Below are 26513 nucleotides of genomic sequence, written 5' to 3' on the forward strand. Positions count from 1 at the left end.
CTGAAATCAGTCTTTAATTTGAGTTTAATTTTATTTCAGCCCTATAGGATTACCTTCAGTTTTATTTTTTATCTTGTTAGCGTAGCATAGCAGTAACAACACGCTAGTTTCCCTGTCAGTAAAAACGGAATTTATTTAGCGTCAAAGGCTTCGAATATTTTCTATTACGTTGTTTCAGATGTTTTTTTCTATGACCTGCGATTCACCTGTGGAGATATATTATACGTCGCTCATAAACTGGTACACACATTAGTAATCATAAGAATGAAAATGGGGAATTTGGGTTCCTCACCGTACACCTGCCACACCGCACCAGCCACCTCTCAGCGAGGAAGCCAGATGTAAAGGGCCTGCACAACGAACGCTGCATACCATCCGCATTACAGACAACCAGAAGACACAGATCCGGAGCAGACGCACACAAACACGGCATCAGACGAGGCCGCGGTGCAGCTGGAGGCATCAGGCCCGGACATGCCGGGAGGAGCGCACCTACTGCCAACGTAACCAGAGCCCACAACCAAGACGACAAAGGCGTCCTCGTATCAGGAGACGCGCACGCATCATGTCGACTCAATCCGCTCACTTGCTGGGCTAAACCAGACGCTTTCAGATCCTGGCCGCCGGTTTTCTTACCAGGGTGACCTAAATCTGACCAAGTTCGTCCAAGATTGCTATCTAGGAGGGTCAACTGGTCTTCCAACGTCCCACACCGGTCAGACCGGATCTCGCCGAGCAACTACTTCCCTTGTTCTCCCAGTATAATGTCTCTATTGCAGCGATGGAGATCGCCAGGGTGATTCGGAAATTGGCATTTATTTTGCCAAGTTTGAACATGAAAAAAATTCTCAGGTCAATGATACCAGACTTTGATACCAATTAGCACCGGTATGGATACAGAAATTCGAGTTTCGCATCTTGACTGCAGACTACAGACTACAGAGCCGGGCTTTTAAAAAGCTGTACTTGCCGGGTCGTTATTTATTCCTTCACTTGTTACCTACTTATCAATTTATTTATTCACTCATTTCTTTATGTAGTATTTGGTGTTCTGACATTTTAAACATTCGAAAAATATTCTTTATTTATTTAAAAAAAAAAACGATAAAAGTTTGTTTTTCCTCTTCCTGTTGCACCAAAAAATTCATATTGAGCATTAGTATCGGTATCAAGTTTAAAACACACACTTGGATTACAGCTGATTCGTTCTAACCGAATCTTTTCTTGGGCGCCCAGGAAGATCGTGAGGACACATGAAGGCCAGTGAGCGCGTGTTCAAGAGAGAGTAGAGCGATTGGATTAGCCTGAATGCGTTTTATTAAATTTGTCCCCCTGTGCCCCTCATTCATATTTCTCCTGCATATCGGATTCTGATTCTGTTTAGGATTATGGATTTTAATTCGCACAAGAACATAAGAACGTCAGACATGGTCTGCTTGCTTCACCCCAAGATGAAAGGGACAGTGTGAGAGACATTAAAGATGGTAAAAACAGACATAAGGAGAGAGACACGTGAATCCAAATCACATTCTTCCTAACCTCCATGGAGAAATTGAATTAAGTTAGGAGGTATGTGACGCCCTCTCAGATACGCGAATGGGTGGAGGAGCATGACCGTGGAACGCCGGTCCCATATGTCCATGCGAGACATCAGGAAAAGTGAAGCTCGTCTCCTGTGATTGATCTAAGAGTTGATCTCAAGTCCTCGGTTGTGAGTAATGAAGTCTTCGCGGCATTTCATGTGGTTCAAAGGCCTGAGAAGCAGATCTTTAGCCCTTTTACATGAAGCCACTTCAAAGGTCTTGGGTTGAACAGGGAGCAATCTGATAAGTGAAAAAGCTCAGCACAAACTCATCCAAGATGCACTGGAGACAGATTGAGATCCAATTGCCGAAACCACAATTGTGGACGCACAATGGCCAAGAGTCTACGTCTCCTTCTGTCTGCATCCGCCATCTTGCACCAACGCCAGCGATGTCTTCTAGATGTCCGACTGCAATTTGCATGGAAACGGAGATGATTTTTGAATTTCACATTCGAATTTACATTCAGGCTATTGCAGGAGAATATTGAGATTGGGGTTGTAGTAGCCTAGTGGGTAACACACTCGCCTATGAACCAGAAGACCCGGGTTCGAATCCCCCTTACTACCATTGTGTCCCTGAGCAAGACACTTAACCCTATGTTGCTCCAGGGAGACTGTCCCTGTAACTACTGGTTGTAAGTCGCTCTGGATAAGGGCGTCTGATAAATGCTGTAAATGTAAATGTAAAATGTAAACGAGATGCTCAGATTGTCCACAACGAAGAATCAGATTCTGCTTTCCCTTAATTATTCATTTTCCGATGAAAAGCAGTTCAACAAAAAGAACGGAGACATTAGTTGTCAGTGGTGTTATTTTCACTTAACTATCTCATTTGAGTAATTTGAAAGATTTGTGGTCAGAAAAAACCAGGATAACACTCAGGATTTTGTTTATAAGAAGTTCACCTTTCTCGTAAAACAAAGGAATCTGGACCAGGAACCTTCCTGCACACCCAGTGATATCTGGTTCCACTTAGAGCCGCGTTACAGCCGAGTTGCGCGCCGTGTCTCCAAGCGCTCAGCCAACACGCGAGACAATCTGCACTCTGACACCTGACAAGAGCCTGGGGATTATGGGCCAATCGGAGAGGAGCGACACGTGGGCCGGCGTCTTACGAGGAGTCACCCCCTTCGCCATTTCCTTCGTCGCCGCTCACAGATGGTGGAGGACAATGTTCAAGTATGCTTCTCTACATTGGTGCAGATTCACTGGGAAATTCACTCAACAATATGGTCAAGACGTTTCTTTTAATAATAAAATGGTCAGACACATTCTCCACAAGCTTTCCTTTTTTTTTGTCATGAGTATATAAATGGATGTAAATGCCGGCCCTTATTACACCTCGCACTGCACCTGGTATACTCCGAGCCTCCAGTACTGCTCGCCTGGTCCCTCCATCTCTGAAAGTAAAAGGAAGACGCTCATCTAGACTCTTCTCCGTCTTGGCCCCTCGGTGGTGGAATGAACTTCCAGCTCAGTCACTGAGCACCTTCACACGGCAGCTCAACACCTTCCTCTTTAGAGAATATTTAGATGAACTTGTGACCTTCTTCTTGTCTGACTTCTGTATAGAAACTAGAACAGAGTGAATAAAAAGATTGTATTCATAGTTGGGGGTCCTAGTGAACCAGAACTGACCACTTCATCCATGGTGACATGGAAGCACGTTGTAAGTCGCTCTGGATACGGCCGTCTGCCAAATGCCATAAATGTAAATGGTTGATATAAATGATGTGATATAAATGGTTTATGGCTAGGGTTACAAATCCAGTTTTGCTATGAAATATCTGGGGTCGATTGTTTTAGGCACCTGAACTGTGTACCTGTGTAAATGGGCCCGGACAAGACCTCTTGACATATGTCTTGGGCTGGGCTCAAAGAGACGCGATGAAGGCATCAACAGAGGCGTTTCCCACTGAGTGGGTCCATGGCTTTGGCTTCGACTTTTTATGCTTGGCGCAAATGCCAGGCAATGAAATCAAATCATGCAGTCTTATGTAGAGTTACGTGGCGGTGAAGCCACTTCCAAATGACCAAAGACACATGGGTAGTTTTCGCTCTTCAGCGAAATTATATTACATTCTACATTATAAGCTTAAATCACAGTTTTTATTGTAGACATTATCTCTCGAAATAATCGATAAAACTGATTTACTGGCCAGCTCCAGCTAGCTAGTTAGGATCACTGCTGAAAATGAACAGAATCTCGAGGCCAGGTTTCGTAATTATGTTCACTTAACTCGCTTTCTGTTCATGAAATGGACTTTGTCATGTCAACCGATAGTACAATGTTTTACCCTGCATCTCGGGGATCACACAACATGTTGGGGTGTACAGCCTCAGTAAATGAAACCATTGGTCCACTTTGATCCTAGCTGTTATGCTCTGGGGCATGCAGGGACACCAAAGCGCCCATTACGCTGTGGAAATGGGAACAACGAGAAGAAATTCCATGGCAGTCCTGCAACTCCAACTAATTTTATTTAAAAAGCGCATTGAGAGTCGGGAACAGTGACACGAGCTGCCAAACCAAGCGGCTGGCATTCCTCCGTGGAAGGAGGGAGGGGGCAAATAACACATTCTACCACGGCCCTTTGTTAAGCCGCCAGGAACGGCCAGATATTGTTTTTGGGGATCGACCGGGCTGGGGGGTCAAGAGGGGCTTCTGCAAACAGGTTGCTTCCCATCACTATGGGTTCTGAATTTAGGTTTGCAGCTATGTACATTTACAGCATTTACCAGACGCCCTTATCCAGAGCGACTTACAATCAGTAGTGACAGGGACAGTCCCCCCCCCCTGGAGACACTCAGGGTTGAGTGTCTTGCTCAGGGACACTGGTTCTTCTGGTCTTCTGGTTCTACTACCACCCCTATGTCCAGCTCCAGTTCTACTGAACACCAATCAGCCATTCGCGTTACATTTCTGTCTGTATCTGAGTGTCAGCCGGACTTCCTCCTTCCTTCTGAAGTTCTACCACTCAGCATGTAAGTGTGTCGTCTGCAAAATGCATTTTCAATTTTAATCTCCAAAAATGCAACAAAGCAGTAGGTCTTTGCTCAGGGTTCCTCTAGGTCCACACTGATTACAGGAACTTGACACTCATCCGCTGAGTTGGGGCTTCAGCGTGCAGTTCTTTTCAGGCCATCGTCGACAGGCTGAATGAATGCAGACTGAAAGTTAAAAACAGCCATTTTAATTTCCACACGCTAAGAGTAATAAAATAGCAGCGGAGAAGAGATCTTGGCACGGGCTGAAGGACAACTTAAGCCAAGCCATCAAACAAATAATCAGGAAGAACAAGCCCTTGAATAGTAAATAGTAGAATTGGGTCTGAAAGGCCTGCTGTCATTACTCACAATCCCGAGTCTTGTCAGCTAATAGGGAAGTGACTGGTGTCTGCCCGAGGTCAAGTGGAAATCCAAGTTTGCTCACGACTCTCATGCACGAGGTGAAGATCATCACTCTAATTTATAGCAACAGACTCCTGGCAAGTGGGCTAATTGTCACGGAGCGCTGCAACAGAGAGGACATTGTACAAAATCAGCTCGAGCTGTCCAACAAGGGATTTTATTATTTTCTTTTTCCTTTTTATGAAACAGCTTTTCGGGGCGTGTTTGGGCAAAGCCATCTGAGCAGAGTTTAGCATGTTAAAATGCACCGGTGTAGGCAGCATCCATCTCTTACACTTTTTTAAGATTATTTAAAGGTCCCCTGACATGAAAATGTGAGATGATGTAACATGTCTAGAAATGGCGCTTTGGTCATTCTGTTTCACCGTTCAGAGTCGGGGAATTTGTCCCCCTATGTCGCCATAAGTGTAAAGGTTACACAACTTCCTGTCCGTGCCGAACATTGTGGTTGGTGAATGGTGTTGATGACGTCATTACATACCCCTATACCCCTCAACGTCTATAGGCCGCTCTCCTCCTCCTCATTAGCATTTAAAGCTGCAGTCCTGGGGAAAACTGCACCAACTGTAATTCTGCACCGAGGCAGAATTTTAGAAAGAGACTCCAGATCCAGTATTAAAGCAAAAAAAAAAAAAATGTTCATGTCAGAGTAGTGTTAGCCGTTTAAACAGCAGATAAATCCTGGTTCCTGGCAACTGCGAAACGATGACATGAAACGAACCAGAGGGTCACCACAGCCACCACCACCGTAACAACTAAAGCTTCAGGGATCTTCAAATGGACACATATTGTACACCATGACACTGGACTAAGATACACTCTGGACTTCTCCAACCCTATAACTGTAGGACTTTTTTTTTTTTTTTTTTTCTAACCCTGCACTGACACCAACTGCAGGCTCACTCTACCCTGGACGGTCGTCCCTCTCTGTATCACTCCTTTCCCAACGTTTCTTCCTTTCTTTTTTCTCTCTCCTAGAGTTTTTTTTTCTGTGGGGTTTTTCCTTGTGTGCAGTAGGGTCAAGTGTGGGTAGCGTCAACTGTAGGGCCTGTCAAAGCCCATTGAGACATACTGCATGTGATTTAGGGCTATATAAGAAATAAATGTTGTTGTTTTGTAGACCTAGCCGACAGTACAACATTAACTGTACATTAGTGTATGAATGAAGCATCACCAACTGCGTTAATCAGCTCATTATTATTTTTATTTTTCCTCATCTGCTGTTCTAAAGCTAAATATTACATGCGCCAACCCTCATATTCCACACACCCCAATCGAGTGTTGAGCTCTGCAGCCTGCCGCGCCACCGCATTCCCCGAAATGAACCGCGTGTCACGACTTCCTGGCCTCCATTTGCAGTAAACCATCAGCGGGTGGGATCCGAGCCGGAGGTCGCCTCTGGGATATTTTGGATCCTCCGCCGGAGAACATGCCTGGATGAAGCGCATGGTGTAATTCCGTCCTGTTTACGTCTGCGTTCAAGGCCCCGGTGTTTTTGTTGCTCATTGCTCCTGACAACCGGGCAATTTAGCCGCCGCTGGCTCTCTTGACCAATGACAAAAGCTAAAATAAAAGCGCTCTGTCACATGAAAGGTCGCGGTGAAATTGCAGCCTGTGTGCATGTTTAATCTCCTGCGGTCACTTGTATAAGCAGATGTGAGCGGCGGGCTGCGGCGTGAGGGCTTCGCCTCTCGTTGCTGGAGCTCCACTGCGAGCCGGCGGCCAGGCCCAGTGTGTCAGCCAAACATTACATCTCCATCATTCCTAAAACGCTGCTTTCATTACCCACTAGGTAGTGGCCTAGTGGGTAACACACTCGCCTCTGAACCAGAAGACCCGGGTTCGAATCCCACTTACTACCATTGTGTCCCTGAGCAAGACACTTAACCCTAAGTTGCTCCAGGGGGACTGTCCCTGTAACTACTGGTTGTAAGTCGCTCTGGATAAGGGCGTCTGGTAAATGCTGTAAATGTTAATGTAAATGCACCCGTCGCTCTCGTAGGTCATTTACATTTACAGCATTTACCAGACGCCCTTATCAGAGTGACTTACCAGAGTGACTTACAGTCAGTAATTACAGGGACAGTCCCCCCCTGGAGACACTCAGGGTTAACTGTCTTGCTCAGGGCCACGATGGTAGTAAGCGGGATTTGAACCTGGGACTTCTGGTTCATAGGTGAGTGTGTTACCCATTAGGCTACTACCACCCCGTCCTCATCATCATCATAGGTCCAGGACTGGGGAGCAGTTTTGAGGGATCTGAACAGAAGATCCCTTCTCCATGAACGCCGTGTTGTGGCGAGACTACGAGAGGTTGATGAGACCTCTCCAACGCCAACACCTCGCCAACGTCCCATGGTACCTCTCTAAGGAACGGGGGCAGGAACGGTGGCTTCACCAGAGCACACAGAAGTCCATTCAGGGAGCCACCTTCCTGCCGTCTCCACCACAGAGCCCCGCCCGCCCTCAGACTGGTTCATTATCCGCTGAGCACGCAGCCAGACATCGGCGAACAATTAAAGCCCAGATTGGCCCATTGTGCTTCGATAGCATCTCGGCTCTTTATGGGTTTTGCTTAATTGCCGCTCCTGGAGGATTCAGGGTTTTTTTGGGGTTTTTTTGTCCACGTTTGAAAAAACGGTGCGTTTGCAAGACCGAATCGCTCGAGCGACAACGGGCCGGATCCCGTTTCGTTCTGTCTCCCACATCCAGGAATTTTTTTCGGGGCCGGGAGTTCTCATGGCACGGAGCTCAGATCTGGGCGGCCAGCTTTGTTCTGCTGGCGGAGCGCGATGAGAAGGGAAGACTCTCCGTTCGGCTTCAAAATGATTAATGTCACAGCATGTTGCTGTTCAAACATATTGAGCCATACGCATATGATTTATGAAGCACACCTAGAGAAACCAAGAAGACTAAGACAGACTAGCCCACCTGTTGGACAAAACCCAGCCCTTGTAAACGTCCCTGCGGCCGACACGCGAACCCATATTTACGATCCGTCCGGTGTTTTACAGAAACCACCCTGAGTAAAACCCGGGGTCGCCGACTACCGGCTTCAGCCACTGCTTCTGCGGGCTCCGCTGCCACATGACCTACATCCCAGATTAGACGCCCTCCTTCCACGCCGCTGGAACAATTCCCACCAACGTGACTTTGTTAGTCCCCCTCGGCAACATCTCGCTCCGACTCTGCGTCCGGAGGCAAAATGCATTCTTGGGGGGGGGACATGATTTTTGTCACCATGGTCCCATCGCATGCTGGACAGACGTACGCAACGCCGTCTTCGTTCCTGCACCACTAATAGATCTGCAGACTTTTATAGTTTTAAATACCTTACACATGCCTTGGGCTTCCTAGATTGATCAATGCATCGATAGTCTTGTTTTTTTTTTAACTGTAAAAATGAAAAGGAGACGTTTCCAGAAAGTTCCAGGCATTAAGTAGATGCCGGGACGCCCCATATTTTGCTGGTTTCTTTTAAATGACCTTTGAATGGAGAATTGCAGGGAAGTTCTCTCTTAGCCAGTGGACAACAGTCGGAGGGACGATGGCTGTCCCTTTCTTCCTGAACAATGATGTCAGAGAAGGTCAACGCAGGCGTCCAGCCCTTCAGAAGCATCCCGGAGTCACGACCCCGTCAGGTTTATATGTCTGGCGGCCACAGATGGACGTCCTCGTTCCTGGGTTTAAGAGGGTGGCCCATAGCCTTTCGGATGCTGCACAGACACTAGCATTTGGTTAAAAATGCTGATGGGTCAAGATGGGAGGACATCCCCCGACTTGTATGGTTTGTCCATCTAGACCGCCGGTCGTAAAAGTCCTGGATTCGTCCACCGCTCTCTCTCTCTCTTGCTCGCTCGCTCCCCTCCGCTCGGTGTAATTGCTCGGAGACGCGTTGCACGAGGAGAACCGGCGCGGTGAAATTCCCTCTGTAATATGGAAATGGGCCGTTTTATGCACATTTCCTGAAACGGTTTGGATGTTGGACGTGCTTGGCGGTTTAACGAGTGCCCCGGAGACCACGCAGTCACCGAGGACAGAAGACAAGACAAGACATACTACGAATGCTCATTAACAGCTTGCCCTCGGATTACAAATCTTTAACAGGAAATAAACAGGTGTAAGTAAAGATTTAATACCGCACCCTTGTGGTCTCTGCAAGGCCGGCTGAATGAACAGTAAAGCAAGGTCTCCATTAGCAGCCACGCCCAAAATGACAATGAAATGACCCTCCGGAATTCAGGCATTCGTGCAGAAAGGCCATAAAACAGGAACAGTGAGGTCGCCCTGCACGGCGGGTAAAGTACGGCCGTTTAAACGGCCAGCGGGCACGCTGCTCGGCGATGTAAGTCGATATTAATGCCCACTTCAGCTAAAGGCTCTCATATGTTGTCCAGATAATTCACAAGTGTTGACACAAGGCCCTCACCCGGGTCCAGCGGGACGTGGCAGCCGTACGCTCCGCAAACACTGAGTTCATTAGAGCGGCCGGGCCAGCTGGCAGGGCGGAGTGGGACGGCGATGGGGACACGCCAGCCAGACGAGCCCCCTCCTGTCCGCCACCGCTTGGCCTTCGTCTCCGGCCGGACTCGAAGGGACGTCGGAGTGACACAACCAGAAGGACGATGCTGATCTTGCCGGTTGGCACTCGCCACTTGTTAATTTGGGTTGGCACAGGCCGCCGCTTTCACGCTGACCTCACGTCGGTCCAGTGCTGCAGGACAACACCGCAGACACAAGCGCCTTCTGGGACAAAATTCATAAAAAAAGAGAGCCGAGTGGGCCAAGGTCCTACTCGGCATGTCCCGCCTCTTCTCACCTCTCTCCACCGGCTCCCGGTAGCTGCTCACATCGAGTTTAAATCCTTGATGCTGCCTACAGGGCTGTAAATGGAAGTTCTCCCTCTTACACCAACACACTACTAGCCAGATACACTCCTGCACGTCCTCTCAGATCTGCACACGAAACGAGACTGAAAATTCCCTCTTCACGAGGTCTCCGATCCCAATCGAATCTGTTCACCTTCGTTGTCCCTGACTGGTGGGACAACTTGCCCTGCTCCATTTGACTAGCCGAGACCACCACCACCTTTTAAGAAGCAGCTGAAAACCCACTTGTTCAAAAAGTATTTCAGACAAGTCCAACAGCAACAACATTTATTTCTTATACAGCCCAAAATCACATACAGTGATTTGTCTCAATGGGTTTTGACAGGCCCTACACTTGACCCTTCTGCACACAAGGAAAAACTCCACACAAAAAAAAACTCTAGGAGAGAGAAAAAAGAAAGGAAGAAACCTTGGGAAGGAGTGATAGAGGGACCCCCTTCCAGGGTAGAGTGAGCCTGCAAATGGTGTCAGTGCAGGGTTGATGATATAATAATAAGTCCTACAGTTGTAGGGTTGGAGAAGTCCAGGATGTATTCAGTGTCATGGTCTAGATTACGTGTCCATAATGATATTACTGGTCCACTTGAAGATCCCTATAGCTGTAGTTGTAACGGTGGTGGTGGCTGTGGTGACCCTCTGGTTTGTTTCATGGTATGTCCTTGTTAAGCACTAACACACAAGAATAAAAACCTCATCTAGTTCTTAAAAATTCCCCAGCATGTTCTATTCCTGACATGTTCGACCTTATCAGGACTCTTAGTTTTGTAACTCAAAATCTATAGAAACTGAATGAGAATTGCTGGTGTCCTCTTGTAAGTCGCTTTGGACAAAAGTGTCTGCCAAGTAAAGTAAAGTAAAGTAAAGTAAAGTAAATGTTGGGGCAGTGGTTGACTTAGTGGGTGGTAGTGGCCTAGTGGGTAACACACTCGCCTGTGAACCAGAAGACCCAGGTTCAAATCCCACTTACTACCATCGTTTCCCTGAGCAGGACACTTAACCTGAGTGTCTCCAGGGGGGGACTGTCCCTGTAACTACTGACTGTAAGTCGCTCTGGATAAGGGCGTCTGGTAAATGCTGTAAATGAAGCAAACCTTTAATCTGAAGGTTGCAGGTTTGAATCCCGAGCCGCCAAGGTGTCACTGAGGTCCCCTTGATCAAGGTACCGTCCACACTTACTGCTCAAATGGTGACAGTTAAATGCAGAGGATCTGTACTGTAATCACTTTCCCCGTGATTCACTTTCTGATGGCTGGGTGTGGCTCTCCTGATTACTGGAAGAACCGGAGCGTACTTATCCCGTCAGAAGCACTTCCTTTTCATGGCATGTTGGGGGCCCATGATGAGGATTAGGAACGCCTGTTTCCCTCGGGTTCAGTGCGGTCCCTTGTAACGCGCTTGAAAGCGCCATCTATTTGTCCCGGACTGTGTGACTCAGAGCCGAAAAATGTCCGCGGAGGAGATATCAAAGTGAACATGTGCTCCGCAACTGTGAACTTTAGACACCGGGCTTGTATCAATTACAAATCCAAAAGATTTATTGAGAGGAGCATGCTGGGAAAAAAAACCAAAAACGATAAGGTTTGGAGCGGCCGCTGCGGTCCGTGGTTCGAGGCCAGGAGACGTTCTTACCGTGCCACCGGAGCGCGAGTGAGACAACTCGCACGCGTTTACTCTAGTTGGGGCAGTGGTGGCCTGGCGGTTAAGGAAGCAGCCCCGTAATCAGAAGGTTGCCGGTTCGAATCCCGATCCGCCAAGGTGCCACTGAGCAAAGCACCGTCCCCACACACTGCTCCCCGGGCGCCTGTCATGGTGCCCACTGCTCACTCAGGGTGATGGTTAAATGCAGAGGACACATTTCACTGTGTGCACCGTGTGCTGTGCATCACTTCACTTTAATATTTTAAAAGGAGCGCGTGTCCACCTGGCAGCTCAGACAAATGATTGCACTTGATGCACCTCTCAGGGGTTAGAAAACCGTCAGGCGGCGTTCCAATGCGGAGATGAACCCCCCCGCCCAAAACGGGGCACCACCCGGCCTCGCCCTTCACGCGCAGGTCATGCGGACAGGTGGGCGGAGCGCGGGACGCAGGGGATACGGGTGTCCTTCCGAGCGGGACCCAGAGGCCACGTTTTTACCGGGCTGCAGGCGGCGGGTGTCGCTGAAACCGCACATGGTTCCATTTTCAGTACGCCGAGCGGCAAGAGTTACGCCATCTTTCCACCCAGGCCGTCACCGATCACGGCAAAACCGCACGGGTCCGCCGGTTCGTGGTTAATCATGGCCGCTTCGGTCCACGTGGTTTTAGAACAGCGTTGCGCTTTTAAGATAAGTTAGATTCGGAATCGGTAGTGTTCCGTGCAGACTGACAAAGATCCGAAAACCCGACATCTAACGTCCTGAGGCCTAAAATCAATAAGAGGGGGACAATTTAGGAAGAGGGGGACAATTTTAGTGGGTAACACCAGGTTCAAACCCCACTTACTACCATCGTGTCCCTGAGCAAGACACTTAACCCTGAGTGTCTCCAGGGGGGGGACTGTCCCTGTGACTACTGACTGTAAGTCGCTCTGGATAAGGGCGTCTGGTAAATGCCCTAAATGTGAAAAAGTGAAGTGATTGTCACATGTGATACACAGCAGCACAGCACACGATGCACACAGTGAAATTTGTCCTCTGCATTTAACCATCACCCTGAGTGAGCAGTGGGCACCATGACAGGCGCCCGGGGAGCAGTGTGTGGGGACGGTGCTTTGCTCAGTGGCACCTCAGTGGCAGATTGGGATTTGAACCGGCAACCTTCTGATTACGGGGCCGCTTCCTTAACCGCTAGGCCACCACTGCCTGTAAATATACAACATTCACTTCACCAGGTTACGCACCGATTCCTCGATTATTTGGATTTTGGACGTCACCGCTATCGGGTTCCTCTGCCCAGATGTACGTGGGCGTTTCCCGCGCAAGGACAGTTGGAAAATGTACCCGTTTTTTACTCGGGTTACCTGACAGGTGCACGCATCTGATACCGCGCGCCACGGCATCAGCGGAGGACTGAAGCGGCCAAGTGGGTCAGAATGGACAATTAACAGATGATCCCCGTCAGGGACCCGCGCCAGCGGGACAGGCTGCCACCTGCTGCTTCTGAGATCAAACCAAATGCATAAATCACGCTCCAAATGCGGTGTAATAATGTTGGGCGCCTCCCCCCCCCGTCAGCGATCCGCCGCTGGCACGCCGACTTTCATTACAGTTCAAAGCCTGTCGGAGTTTCGGAAACCCGACCCGGCCCAGAGATAACAGGAGCGCATTCATCCCGCTCATGATGTACGGTGCGGCGACTTACTCCGAGGAGAGAGGCAGCCTGGTGGTGGCGGCCCCGGCGGGCCCGGCGGTCTGCGTCCTGGTGGCCTGCCGGCCCTGCAGCCGCTGGCCGCCGTCGCGGTCGTGCCGGACCGGGGTCAGCGCCCGGGACGAGCCGGTGCGGATGTACACCTGCTCCGGGGCCGCCTCCTCGCAGCGGGAGCCCTGGTAGCCCGAGCGGCAGACGCAGGTATGGGGGCGGCTGCAGGAGCCGCGGTTCTGGCACGGCGGCTGGCAGTCGGCTGGGGGGGGGGGAGGAGAGAACATGGAAATGATTACTGCAGTTTGCCACACCCTTCCCACGATGCAATGTGCACTGATGATACGGTAAAACACGCCAGGCATTCTGGAGATGGATGCAACGGTAAAATCATTTAGCAGAGTGTATGGGTTGGGGTGGTTTGGTTGGTTGGGTAGTTAACACTGGAGTAGCGGTTAAGGAAGCGGCCCCGTAATCGGAAGGTTGCTGGTTCGATTCCCGATCCGCCAAGGTGCCACTGAGGTCCCCTTGATGAAGGTCCCGTCCCCACACACTGCTCCCCTGCACACCAAGGGTGATGGTTAAATGCAGAGGACACGTTTCACCGTGTGCACCGTGTGCTGTGCTGCAGTGTATCACAATGACAATCACTTCACTTTATCACTTAACACCGTACAGAAAATCGACTCGGTACCTCACCACGTTGGGCAACACTCGACTCGGTACTTTTTTTTTTAATAACCATTTATATACTTTATTTTTGCCAGACTGATGCCACCAGTAGATCTAACACGTTTCACCAATCAGGCGCAGCCATGCAGTCACATGACCACACAAACCGGGGCGGCATAGCGGCACAAACTCGTCACAGAGCACAGACTCGGAATAAAGAATCCCGGATCCCGGTCTTTTCCTGTTTAAAACTCCCAGAGTTTTATTATTTTGAAGTAAAGCTGCTCATTCTTCACTCCGGCCAAAATGGAATGCACCATATTACAGTTACATATTATTTTTGAAAACGTTGTTTTTGCCAAGTGTCACCACGGTAACTCAGAAAGCCTGAAAATACAGTCCCTTTGCTCACATGGGGGACGATTGACGGACGTACAATATTTACCCGTTGTCTGCACATACAGCGAACGCTGAGGTAATTCTCAGCCACCGGCGGGTCTCCGTCCCAAACACCGCCTGCCGGGCGGCTTCAGCAGCCAACCGACGGCAGGCAAATCAAAGCAAACAGTTCTCATGGCTGCGTGCACCGGCTGCCGCTGCAGAATTTATGACGTTGTCCTCAAACAGTAAATGGAGCTTGCGGCTCTCCGGCGGCTCACACAAACAAGGCGGCTCTGTCAACAGCGCCGGAATGCTATTGACACAGATGCTGCCGGCCACTGCGAAGGCGCCCTGGCAGAGAAGCCGTGTAGGAAAGTCTTGGCCCGATCCCGAGGTGGATCACTAGAGGTCCATCAGAATCGAGTCTGGAAGCTAATCCAGAAGAGAAATCAGATGTGGACAACAACGCTGACACACAGTACAGGCCAAAAGTTTGGCGTTTTCTTTATCTTCATGACCATTTACGTTGGTAGATTCTCACTGAAGGCATCAAAACTATGAATGAACACATGTGGAGTTCTGTACTTAACAAAAAAAGGTGAAATAAGTGAAAACATGTTTTATATTCTAGTTTCTTTGCTCTGATTACTGCTTTACACACTCTTGGCATTCTCTCGATGAGCTTCAACAGGTCGTCACCTGAAATGCTTCTCCAACAGTCTTGAAGGAGTTCCCAGAGGTGTTTAGCACTTGTTGGTCCAGCTCACCCCAAACCATCTGGATTGGGTTCAGGTCCAGTGACTGTGGAGGTCAGGTCTCCACTTTTTGTTAAGTACAGAACTCCACATGTGTTCATTCATAGTTTTGATGCCTTCAGTGAGAATCTACCAACGTAAATGGTCATGAAGATAAAGAAAACACGTTGAATGAGAAGGTGTCCAAACTTTTGGCCTGGACTCTAGATATAAATTTTCTGCTGAAATACACTAATGGTTTAAGTGTAATGTGATGGCCCACCATCAGGACAAAAAAGGGTTAAAAAGGGTTTCCCTTTCACATGAAGGAAATTTTTAACGTTACTAAACACCTCTGCTTCTTAAAAAGAAATGAATACGGTGTTAAAGAAGGTAAGGAGGAGCCTGAAATGATCATTTTTCATGTTCGGAACTGAATCTGTAAAGAAATGGAAAACACGCCGGTGGCCGTTGTTCCGCCGGCCCCCATCTATTTCTGTTCATCTGAGAACGGCAGCAGTCGCCACCCGTTTATGGCTTTTTTTATGGTGGAGCCCAAAGCGTAAATGTCCATAACTGCATCTGTGAGAGAAACCTGTCAGCTTTACATAATAAACATTTTCAATAAATGACAAAAAATCCCGAAACTATTTTAGACCATAAATAACTCAGGTCCACAGCTGTGTTTCGATGGAATAGATGATATGTAGATGATATTTAAAACATGTGCGCTGTGCAACGTAAAAAGCACAACTTTTCTTATAAAATAAGATCTGATAGGCGGTCAGGTAGAACTAGACGGCAAAACCAAGTGGACGGTCTTATAGCCCTTAACCGAGCACGTTCTAATGATCTGCTTTGATGGACCAAGTCCAAACTAAACATGTCTTTTTTTTCCCCAAACTATTTCACAACAGTTTTACAGTGTCCTGCGTCCCTCTGCAGGAGGCACTTTCTCAGGAAGAGGAACTGCTGTGGGACAACAATGCGGTCCATGCACAGCGGGACGCGCCAACTCGGCTGTCACCAGACAAAGGGGCCAGCGGTGGCCTAGCGGTGAAGGAAGCGGCCCCGTAATCGGAAGGTTGCCGGTTCGAATCCCGACCCGCCAAGGTGCCACCGAGCAAAGCGCCGTCCCCACACACTGGTCCCCGGGCGCCTGTCATGGCCGTCCACTGCTCACCAAGGGTGATGGTTAAATGCAGAGGACACATTTCACTGTGTCACCGTGTGCTGTGCTGCTGTGCATCACAATGACCATCATGTCACTCCCACTTTTCAGTGGTGAGCGCACGGCAGCCGGCAGCAACGTTGGTCCCGGACGCCGGCGGCCCTCAGACGTGGCTCCTCGTCTCCAGGAGTCGGTTTCTGAGAGCGCTCCGTTATTAATCGCTGTCGTGCCGATTTGTCTCACACATCATTAAAACTAATTGCCTCGCATTCCATCCATTTGACAAATATGTGCTTTAATCGTTGCAGTGGGGAATAATACAATAACAAGAGGAAAAGTTCAAGCATTCTTCACATAGTCCTTTTCTGTCCTAATTACTGGGAGGAGACACGGGGAAAACACGCGTCCTTTACACGTAACGAGGTGGTAGTAGCCTAGTGGGTAAGACACTCGCCTATGTACCAGAAGTCACAGGTTCAAATCCCACTTACTACCATTGTGTCCCTGAGCAGGACACTTAACCCTGAGTGTCTCCAGGGGGGGACTGTCCCTGTAACTACTGATTGTAAGTCGCTCTGGATAAGGGCGTCTGGTAAATGCTGTAAATGTAACGCATGCTCGCCGGAGCGCCATTCGGACCCATCGGGTGATTGGCTGCCAGCGGCCAGCTCGGATTCGCGCCGTCTTTTGTCCTTTAAATAAGCCGAGCGGGGTGTTATTCGAGGACAGGCTTTTCAGGAGGAATCTGGGCCGGTTCACCGTCGGCTAACAGCCCTGAACGAATCGGCGACAGCCGAGACGTGCACGGGCCTTCAGGAGATGCGCCGCCAACTTACCGGTCATGCTTTAACGGAAACTGCTAAACTGATTTCCAGGAGGGGTGGGTTCGCTCGGATTTCCCCCAGGGACGCCGCCATTGTTCCCGTCACCCCGAGACATTTACGCAAGACGTGCCGCAACATTTCCTGCTCACACACACACACAACCGTCACACAATCCGCTCATTCAGCTCAGGGCAATTTAATACCGAATGATATTAAACTTCCTCCATTTCCTTCCTGCTCCGTATTAGGAGTCAAGATTAATACGCGTTCGCAGCTGATGCTTCTCTCCTTCTTCCCCCCGTGGTCCGGAGATGATGGTCAGTTTATCGCCATCGGTTAACAAACCCGGGTCTGCTTGTTGTGGACTCGCGGCATTCCGGATGAATCTGCGGGGAAACGGCGGCACGGCTCAACGTTCCCGAAAAAAAAAAGCATCTCGGAAATCTGCCTGTTCCCCATTAGTAAGAAATGTGAGGAGACGATCCCTAAATTTCAAACATGCATCTCTTGAACTGTAAAATGTGTGACCTCTTCCAAAAAAAAAAGATCTAATTGCTTCAATCGCATGTATTTTCCACTCCAGCTTACGTGTTCATGCTTAGTTAGTTATTATTAATGACGTCCTTTTCAAACGATCAATCGGCCGCTAGTCTGAAGCGCCGCATGTAACTCTCTTTATGAAATATACTGTATAACATTCACCAGGGCCGCACATATCAGCCCCATATATCATGCTGATGTGTTTTTGTTTAATAAGAATCACTTTCATTTGCATTTTCTAACACTGTTGACTTGACATAAACGTCGAACAACTCACCGATTCAGCAATGAATTAAATTCAACGAATCAGCCAGGAATCAATATGTTTGATTGATTAAGGATTCAGGCTATCAAAAATGACAAAAGATTAAAAGCGTGGAGTCATGTAAACATTGTTGTTCATTTTCATGGCCTGCGTGCCTCATCATATGGAAACTCGATTTCACTTCAGTCTCGGTCATGAGACGCATTGATTGATTGATTAAGTCTCATTGGCCTGGGACACTGTGATCTGTCCATCATCCTAAACACGCTGTGTTGTACGCGAGTCTACAGGATGAACCCGTAAATACAAACCTTGGCCTGTACTGTGTGAGAGATACATAGATATATATAGAGATAAATATTCCCCCCTTTTCCCTCTGATGATCCAAAGAACCATAACAAGTTCTGATTCCCATTTCTGAATGAGGTCCAGTCAGGAATCCTAAGACGGTTTCCTGCAGCAGGTTTAAGTGTTTAACCTCCCTGAAACCTTGACAGGAGGAAATGTTCTTAACCTGCTCCTGACCCCCGTCAGCGATTAAATCATGCGACGCGCTGCGTTCCCTGTCCTGAGTAATAAAGAGTTTTCTGGGGTTGTACAGCTACAGTAAGTGTGTGTGTGTGTGTGTGTGTTGTATAAGCGCCAATTTGGAATGTTATGTTTCATCAAGAAGCCACAAGCTCCATTTGCCATAGAATAACAGCAGAACCATTTCCATATGGTGGGCTTGGAATGCTCTGCATGCGCGAGACGAGCAGAAGACCCCACTGTCCTGCACATTTACCCACAATGCACCTCCAGAAGTACACTTCGCGCTTTAGGGGGATATTTAGCGCTCGCCAAATTAGCCCTGAATTCGCAGCTATTAAACTATTACACAAGACCAAATAGGATATTAGGCAACGGGGGGCTAATTACACCTCCCTAATTTCCCCATTTGCAGCACTTATACTGTGACCTGGCAGTAGACGATGTTTCGTTCCCATGGAAGGTTCCAGATGGATGTTCTTAATGTCAGCTTTCGAGATCCCGTTATCAATTTCCTCACCGTTCCACAGCCAAAAGGTGGTGCCGCTTCACCGTGGCTCTCACCTCCGGTAGCCCATTAGGCTCCAGGACGAGAACCCCAGCAGAACCTGGCCGCCGGGTCTTCTGGGGGTGACAGCTGGCAGAGACTCGGCCGCGTTCCTGAGCGTGAGAGGAGCTAGCTGGAAGTGCCCCGCCCTGCAGGCGACTCGCGGCAAAGACGGCGTGTATTGATTACAGGACCCGGCTTAATGGCCCATAAAACACAGCGGACTGTCAGGAAGAGTTATGTCCCGGTGCCGTGACCTGCCTAACCCCACCGCGAAACCTTCCAGGGCCTGTAAAGAGGGGGAAGGAGCTCCACGACAGACCCACCGCAGGTCCAGTAAAAAGGACACTGGCTTGATCTTCACCTGATGCAGTGGAGGTTCTGAACCAATGGCTCTGGTGGTCCTACCTGCAAGACCACTGAAGCTCACGCCAGAGAAGTGCCGACAAGCCGAAAGTCCCTCACTGACCCCAGGAACATCCCTGGAGGTGCATCCAAGAGGAGAATCATGAGACAACCAATCATGTAGGAAAATAAAGACGTTGACCCCTGGAGCCAAGGAGCAGAAGTTGAGGCAACCAGCCAGACATAATGGACCCACATCAGGACTGAGCACAGCACTGAGACCTTATCACAACGTGCTCACACATGGACGTCCTTGACACATTAGCAGCTGGGGAACATATGTTGATGTATGAGGGGAAACCTCTTAAAACTGTACCACACACACACACACACACACACACACACACACACACAGACGTGATCCTGGAACTCACACCCATCCTCCATTCACCCACGGCTCCCGCTTGAGAACTTAATGAGGGTCTACTTTTTCAGTGGCCAAGTTACGCTGCACAAGGGGCCAATATGGCTTTCAGATGTCCAACGGTGATCATTAAGACGAGCGGCGTGTCCATTATTTCACCTGGAAGAACGAGCCAGACACACTCAGGGAAAAGCTTTAAAGTAACAAGAGGAACTCACAAGTGAACCAGGAACGATCCAAAGAGGAATCCAGCGTTCATTCATAAACTAAAAGGTTAGATCTGGCTCAGGAGAAAAGTTATCCATCATCTTGCTATACAGACCATCTCTCATCTGGCTTCATGCTTCTAGAAAGTTCATATGACCATGCAGATAGTCATGGCTCGGATCCCCACTAAGATAATGAGATATGATAAGACGAGTGGACGTGTAGGACAACCACAGGAACAAGTTCTCCACTTAATGCTGCGTGGTGGTACATCCACATCGGACTCTGGTCAACTGCGCTAAAAAAAAAAAAAAAGGAGAACTTCTGGTTTCCTAAGCCTTTCCATCCTGGGCCATGATGTCTCAACCAAAATCCTCCACAGCCTCAATACGGAGATCTCACAGAGGTCTCCAGGGGTACTGTCCCTGTAACTACTGATTAGAAGGTGTATGAGACAGGCAATCGGTCAGCTTCAGGTGTCCAACATGTCCCACCATAACAGCCCCAGGATGAAGGTGGTCACCTGGGTGTGCAGCTGGTCCCCTGCAGTTTTTTCCCACGTCAGCTGCGTCCTGTTTGTGTGTCTGTCTCCGCGTCCTCTTTTACTTTCCAACTGAACTTAAATGACGCTGGCAACACAGGCCAAAATGAAACCAGAAGCAACAAACGTCAGAAGAAAAAAAAACACCAAGAAGCCAGACATGGATGCATCAGGATGCCAGAACCTGGCCAGCTCCGCCCATGCAGCGTACCAGGCTGCATGAAGAAGCACGCCAGCCTCTGTCCAAAGATCCAGATTCTGTGCAGCAGACCGAGATATTAATCCAATTAAGAAGGGAGCAGAAGCTGCAGCCAGCGCAGGAACACTGATCCACTGTGACTTTGTTAGCACTGTACGTACGCCAAGTGTGCGGCGCTGGGAGAAGTGAAGGAGACCAACGGAGACGGACGTGAAGGTTTAACCACCAGCCTGATCTGCTGTGTGTTGACTGCGTGCCGAACTGCCGGAAACTCCGAAACGATGGTCTTCCTCAAAATGCCAGCTTCTCCGTGGTTGTCCCACCACGGAGAACGCCGTACACGTCCAACCGAAGATCCAGGAGATCCAGCGTCACTGGTTCAGGCATCTCCAGGCGTCTCATTAGCGCGGCCTCGTAACCGGATTACGCTTCTTACTGGAAGGCCTCGGCGTGAGTTCCCACTTCCCGGATCCCGGCGCATCAATAAGGCCGATATTCCAGAGGAACGGACTCAGACCTTCCACTGTTTTGGAAACAGGAATCTCGTGTGGTGATCTGAAGGTTCCTTTAATGAGTGGACATTTTGTCCCTTTATTGTGCATTTCTTCACCATGGAATGAAAAAGGGCGTGGCTTTCACGGTGCAGCCTGTGTGCAGGTGAGTGGAGTTGCACATGAGAACCCCGTCATCTTCTCAGAGCAGATGTGAGGGGCTGGAAGATCCAGAGTCCAGATGGAGCGGGCGGCTTCTCCTCCTTCGCTTGTAAAGGGGGAGGAGATAAAGGGACCCCCGGACCATCGCCGGACCCCCGACCACCAACACGTCGCGGCTTTCACCATTACGGACCTCGTTCATCTTCATCATCTTCATTCAGCAGAGCAGAGCGGCCCGGACGGAGCCCCGTCCCTGGCGTGGGCTCCCAATCATGTCATTATGTGGTCACATGATGCACAGTCCAGATGTTCCGACTAAAAGTACGGAAATAAAACACAGTCCCGCTCTCAAAAAACCCCCGAAATTTTAATAAAGGGGCTATTTTTACAGCCGAACGTCCCCCGCTGAGCTGTTAATAAACGTACATTCCAGCATGAAATACGCACAGACAGATACGCGGAAGCGACCCGGGCTACTGGTGCGGGGACGCCAGCATTCGCCAAAACACACTTAAAAAGCGGCCGTGTGTGTGTGTGTGTGTGTGTGTGTGTGTGTGTGTGTGCGTGCGTGCGTGTCTGTTTTCTGAACGTCTGGCTCCGTGCGGAGGCCCCCCCCCCCCGGTCCAGGTCGTGCCGCTTGTCTTGGCCCACGTCCACCCCGTCGCGTGGGGGCGATGCTCAAGATGGAGCAGCCGATGGGGGTGCCTCTAGCCTGCTGAACCCCAAATGTGAGGTGATTGTCACTTGTGATACACAGCTGCACAGCACACGGTGCACACAGTGAAATTTGTCCTCTGTATTTAACCCATCACCCTGAGTGAACAGTGGGCGGCCATGACAGGCGCCCGGGGAGCAGTGTGTGGGGACGGTGCTTTGCTCGGTGGCACCTCAGTGGCACCTTGGCGGATCGGGATTCGAACCGGCAACCTCCGCTGCCGCACTGTCCAGGCCTCTCTGGACTGTGCATTTGCACGGCTTTGGAATCCTAATCGACACAACGCGTTTACTGCGAACACGAGGTGCGAATGACATTTTCAGAGCGAAAAAAACCCACAGTTATATACACAGGGGCGCAAAGTGAGTTTTGAGTTGTTTTAATAATTCACTACGTTCTTCTCGCACGTTAAACCCCTGAAAGTGGCTGTTCGCGGAACCGGTCATTTCGCTCGGGAACAGATGCTGCAAGCGGCCTGACGAGGAGAGTCCGTGTTTATAATGCGCGGCTCCCACCCGGACTGTGACCGCTGCAGCGGGACCCGGGCCGCGGCAGGTAAACGGCGGTGAGCGGTCGGCGTTCTGCAGGCTGGTTTGGGGCCTTAATTAAGCTCTTCGCCAGCCAGCTGCTTTCTAATTACATCACAACTAGGCCATTCAATACTGCTGCAGCCCCATAAAGTAAATGCCGCTGCAGCTACACCCACAATTAGATTTGGTTCCCCCATCACATCTATACAAAGTGCCAAAAGCTGGGAGTGTCTGCAGCGGGAATCACACAACGAAAAAGAGCGGAAAGAATTCCGGTCTGTAGGTACGGTCGCTGTTAAAATGCGCTTAACTGCGTCACTAAACCATAAAAAGAAAATTGTTTTCAAATGTCTAAATACAATTCACACACACACACACACACACACACTCACAACGCCGGTAACTGAGTATGGTAGCATGTGAGACGCTAATTCATATGCATCAAAAATACTAACACTGTTCATATTCCTATAAAAATTCCTAAATGTACATATCCTCAGAGATTCTGTAGGAATACACCTATGGTTTATACACAATACTGGGAAGTTAAAACAGTTTTAAATAAAATAAAAATAATAATAATAATAATAATAATAATAATTGTATTAATATTTATAGTCTGGGGAAAAATATTTGAACCCCTGCTGAAGTTTGTCCACTTACAAAGAAGTAATCATTCTATAATTTCAATGGTAGGTTTATTTGAACAGTGAGGGACACAACCAAAAATGCAGAAAAATGCATTTTTAAATAGTTATGAATGAATTAGAATGTTGAAATAATGATTTGATCCCGATCAGAAATCAGATTTCTGTCCCCCAGTTGTATTTTATACAGGTAAGGACATGACACTGGGAGCTTCTAAACGTTCTAAGGATGTCAGGGACAAGACTGGGGACCTACGCAAGGCTGGAATGGACAACAAGACCGACGCCAAGCAGCTGGGTGAGAAGGTGGCAGCACTGAACATCTAAATGATGGCGAGCGGGACTGGGTGAAGGAGGTCCAATCGAGCTCTTCGTCATCAACTCAACTCGCCATGTTTGGAGGAGGAGGAACGCTTCGCCCACACCGCTACACATGGAGGTGGAGACACTATGCTTTGGGGTCCTCTTTCTGCCAAGGGGACGGGACATCTGCTCTGCATCAAAGAGAGGATGGATGGGGACATGTGCCGTCAAATCCTGGGTGAGAACCTCCTTCCCTCGGCCAGGACACTGTGGTGGGTGGATAATTCCTGCAGGACGTTGATCCAAAGCACACGGCCAAGGCAATGAAGGACTGGCCCAAGAAGAAGCATATTAAAGTCCTAGTCAGTCTCCAGACCTTCGTTTCACAGAGAATCTGTGGATGGGGGCTGAAGGTTCGAGTTGCCAAACATCAGCCAACTTTCATGGCTTGGAGAGGATCTGCAAAGTGGAGAAGGGACAAAGTGTCCCCCCACGGCAACTACAAGAAACGTCTGATCACAAAGGTTTTACCACCAAGGGCCAAAGCCTGTTTTTCAAAAGGGATCAAATGCTTATTTTGTTCATTAAAATGTGGATTAATTTAGAACTTGGTTAATTCGTATAAATACATTTTTCTGGGATTTTTCGTCACTGACATCAGCAGGGGATCAAATCGTTTTCTTCGAGACTGCGGTTCCGTTCGTTCATCAGCCGACCTAAAGCTGGAACAGCGTTCCGGTTCCACTCAGAGGTTCGGAACGTATTCCGATCACCTCACGCAACGGAACTCGTCCAGCTTGTATATGACATCATTCCCCGATCCGAATTCCGACTTTATGGAATCCCTCCTTTTTCTTTATCTTTTTTTTTTTTTCTTTATCTCTCAGAACCGACTGTGGCTGAGTCTAAATCCACTTCAAGCCACATTCCGGGAATCGCAGCGACTAATTGCATTATGGAATCAGTGGAAGATGATACTGTACTAGAAATATGAATATTCATCACCGTGCTCGTGTGGTTCGCTGCTTGTGAACGTTCTCCAGGAACGATGTTAAAGACTTACGCTTAATGCACCGGTTGGTCCCAGGAGCGACGGCCCATCCAGAGCAACACTGCAGACCCCCGCACACATGCGGCCTGCAAACGTCACATGTGAAGAAGAAGAGGAAAAGAGCATCAACACCCACAAAGGCAGAAGAACAGAGCAGCACTCTCCAAAGCAAACAAGAAGGAGCTTCATGGTGGGACCACCTTCAAGCCTCCCTTTTCATGACACAGGGCATTGTGGGATTCGGCCCCATTGAAGGAAGACCTCAGAGAGTCCCGCATTCTCTGCCTCGGGCTCGGGGAGCGTTCGGAGGCCGTAACCGGAGCCGGGAACGTGGTATTGTGTACACCTCGGCAGGCCAGGCACAAAACGGCCGGATGAAAACAAATGGCGGGACACAGGAGACGGGGCCTGGACTTCACAGAGCTCCCCACTCCAATGAGGGACGACAGCTTGCCAAGCCATAATAAACCAGATTCCGGGCATAGTTTAATCCGCGGGATCCGCCGCTACGAGGCTTTACGTCCAGTTTTACACGTTTCTCTGTTTGTCCGGTTACATATGAAGGACGTTCACTCATTCAATTTTGGGTCCCATCGAGAACGACGCGTCACCCCGGTGTGACCTTGTGAAGAAGCATGACCTCCACCTTCATGCCGAGCATTTAATAAAAAGAAAAGGATCAAGAGAATTCCACCACACACTGACGATCCGAGAGAGGGTGGAAAACTGGAAAGTGAAATGAGTCAGAATGAGTCAGAAAGTGAAGGAGTTTGGGAATTCCAGGATTGGCGGCCGCCCTGACAGCAGCCACGACCTGGCATTACGCGGCGCGGAGAACCCGGACTCGGGCGGGGAGGCGGCCGAAAGGCCTCGAAATGCCATTTAGTCGTGTTTGCTCGCCGTTTGCCGGGCAACACAGCCGACCGGCTTCACCGGGTCGCCGTGGCAACAAATACCACTTGACGCCGGCGTAGCGCTGGAGATGCAAACACGTAAAGTCCATCAGCAATCGAACTGCCCGATCTGACAGTCTGGGAGGGACGTACGTGGCGCAGGACCCGGTCCCTAGGGGTCCCGTACCAGTTGACAAACACAGGGGTGTCACGGTCTCTCTAAAGAGGGTCCCGTACCAGTTCACAAAGCCAGGGGTGTCGCGGTCTCTCTAAAGAGGGTCCCGTACCAGTTTTAAAAGCCAGGGGTGTCACGGTCTCTCTAAAGAGGGTCCCATACCAGTTTACAAAGCCAGGGGTGTCACGGTCTCTCTAAAGAGGGTCCCATACCAGTTTACAAAGCCAGGGGTGTCACGGTCTCTCTAAAGAGGGTCCCGTACCAGTTTTAAAAGCCAGGGGTGGCGCGGTCTCTCTAAAGAGGGTCCCATACCAGTTTACAAAGCCAGGGGTGGCGCGGTCTCTCTAAAGAGGGTCCCGTACCATTTTTAAAAGCCCGGGGTGGCGCGGTCTCTCTAAAGAGGGTCCCGTACCAGTTTTAAAAGCCAGGGGTGGCGCGGTCTCTCTAAAGAGGGTCCCGTACCAGTTCACAAAGTCAGGGGTGGCGCGGTCTCTCTAAAGAGGGTCCCATACCAGTTTACAAAGCCAGGGGTGGCGCGGTCTCTCTAAAGAGGGTCCCGTACCAGTTCACAAAGTCAGGGGTGGCGCGGTCTCTCTAAAGAGGGTCCCGTACCAGTTTTAAAAGCCAGGGGTGGCGCGGTCTCTCTAAAGAGGGTCCCGTACCATTTTTAAAAGCCCGGGGTGGCGCGGTCTCTCTAAAGAGGGTCCCGTACCAGTTTACAAAGCCAGGGGTGGCGCGGTCTCTCTAAAGAGAATCCTGTACCAGTTCACAAAGTCAGGGGTGGCGCGGTCTCTCTAAAGAGGGTCCCGTACCATTTTTAAAAGCCAGGGGAGGCGCGGTCTCTCTAAAGAGGGTCCCGTGCCAGTTCACAAAGTCAGGGGTGGCACGGTCTCTCTAAAGAGGGTCCCGTACCAGTTCACAAAGTCAGGGGTGGCACGGTCTCTC

At 49.5% G+C, this 26513-nt stretch overlaps 1 protein-coding gene across 1 annotated transcript in view; it reads right to left on the minus strand.

Moving 5' to 3' along the window:
* Positions 1-26513, minus strand: part of LOC114791985 (latent-transforming growth factor beta-binding protein 2-like) — a 75453-nt gene that overhangs the window by 46181 nt on the left and 2759 nt on the right. Inside the window, exons 2-3 of the mRNA XM_028982626.1 lie at positions 24513-24586; positions 13227-13485 (exon numbers count right to left, since the gene is read on the minus strand). Coding sequence (XP_028838459.1) covers positions 13227-13485; positions 24513-24586 — 333 coding nt within the window. The remainder of the gene's footprint in view (positions 1-13226; positions 13486-24512; positions 24587-26513) is intronic.

This window comes from Denticeps clupeoides, chromosome 1 (assembly GCF_900700375.1).
Source record: "Denticeps clupeoides chromosome 1, fDenClu1.1, whole genome shotgun sequence".
Lineage (NCBI taxonomy): Eukaryota > Metazoa > Chordata > Actinopteri > Clupeiformes > Denticipitidae > Denticeps > Denticeps clupeoides.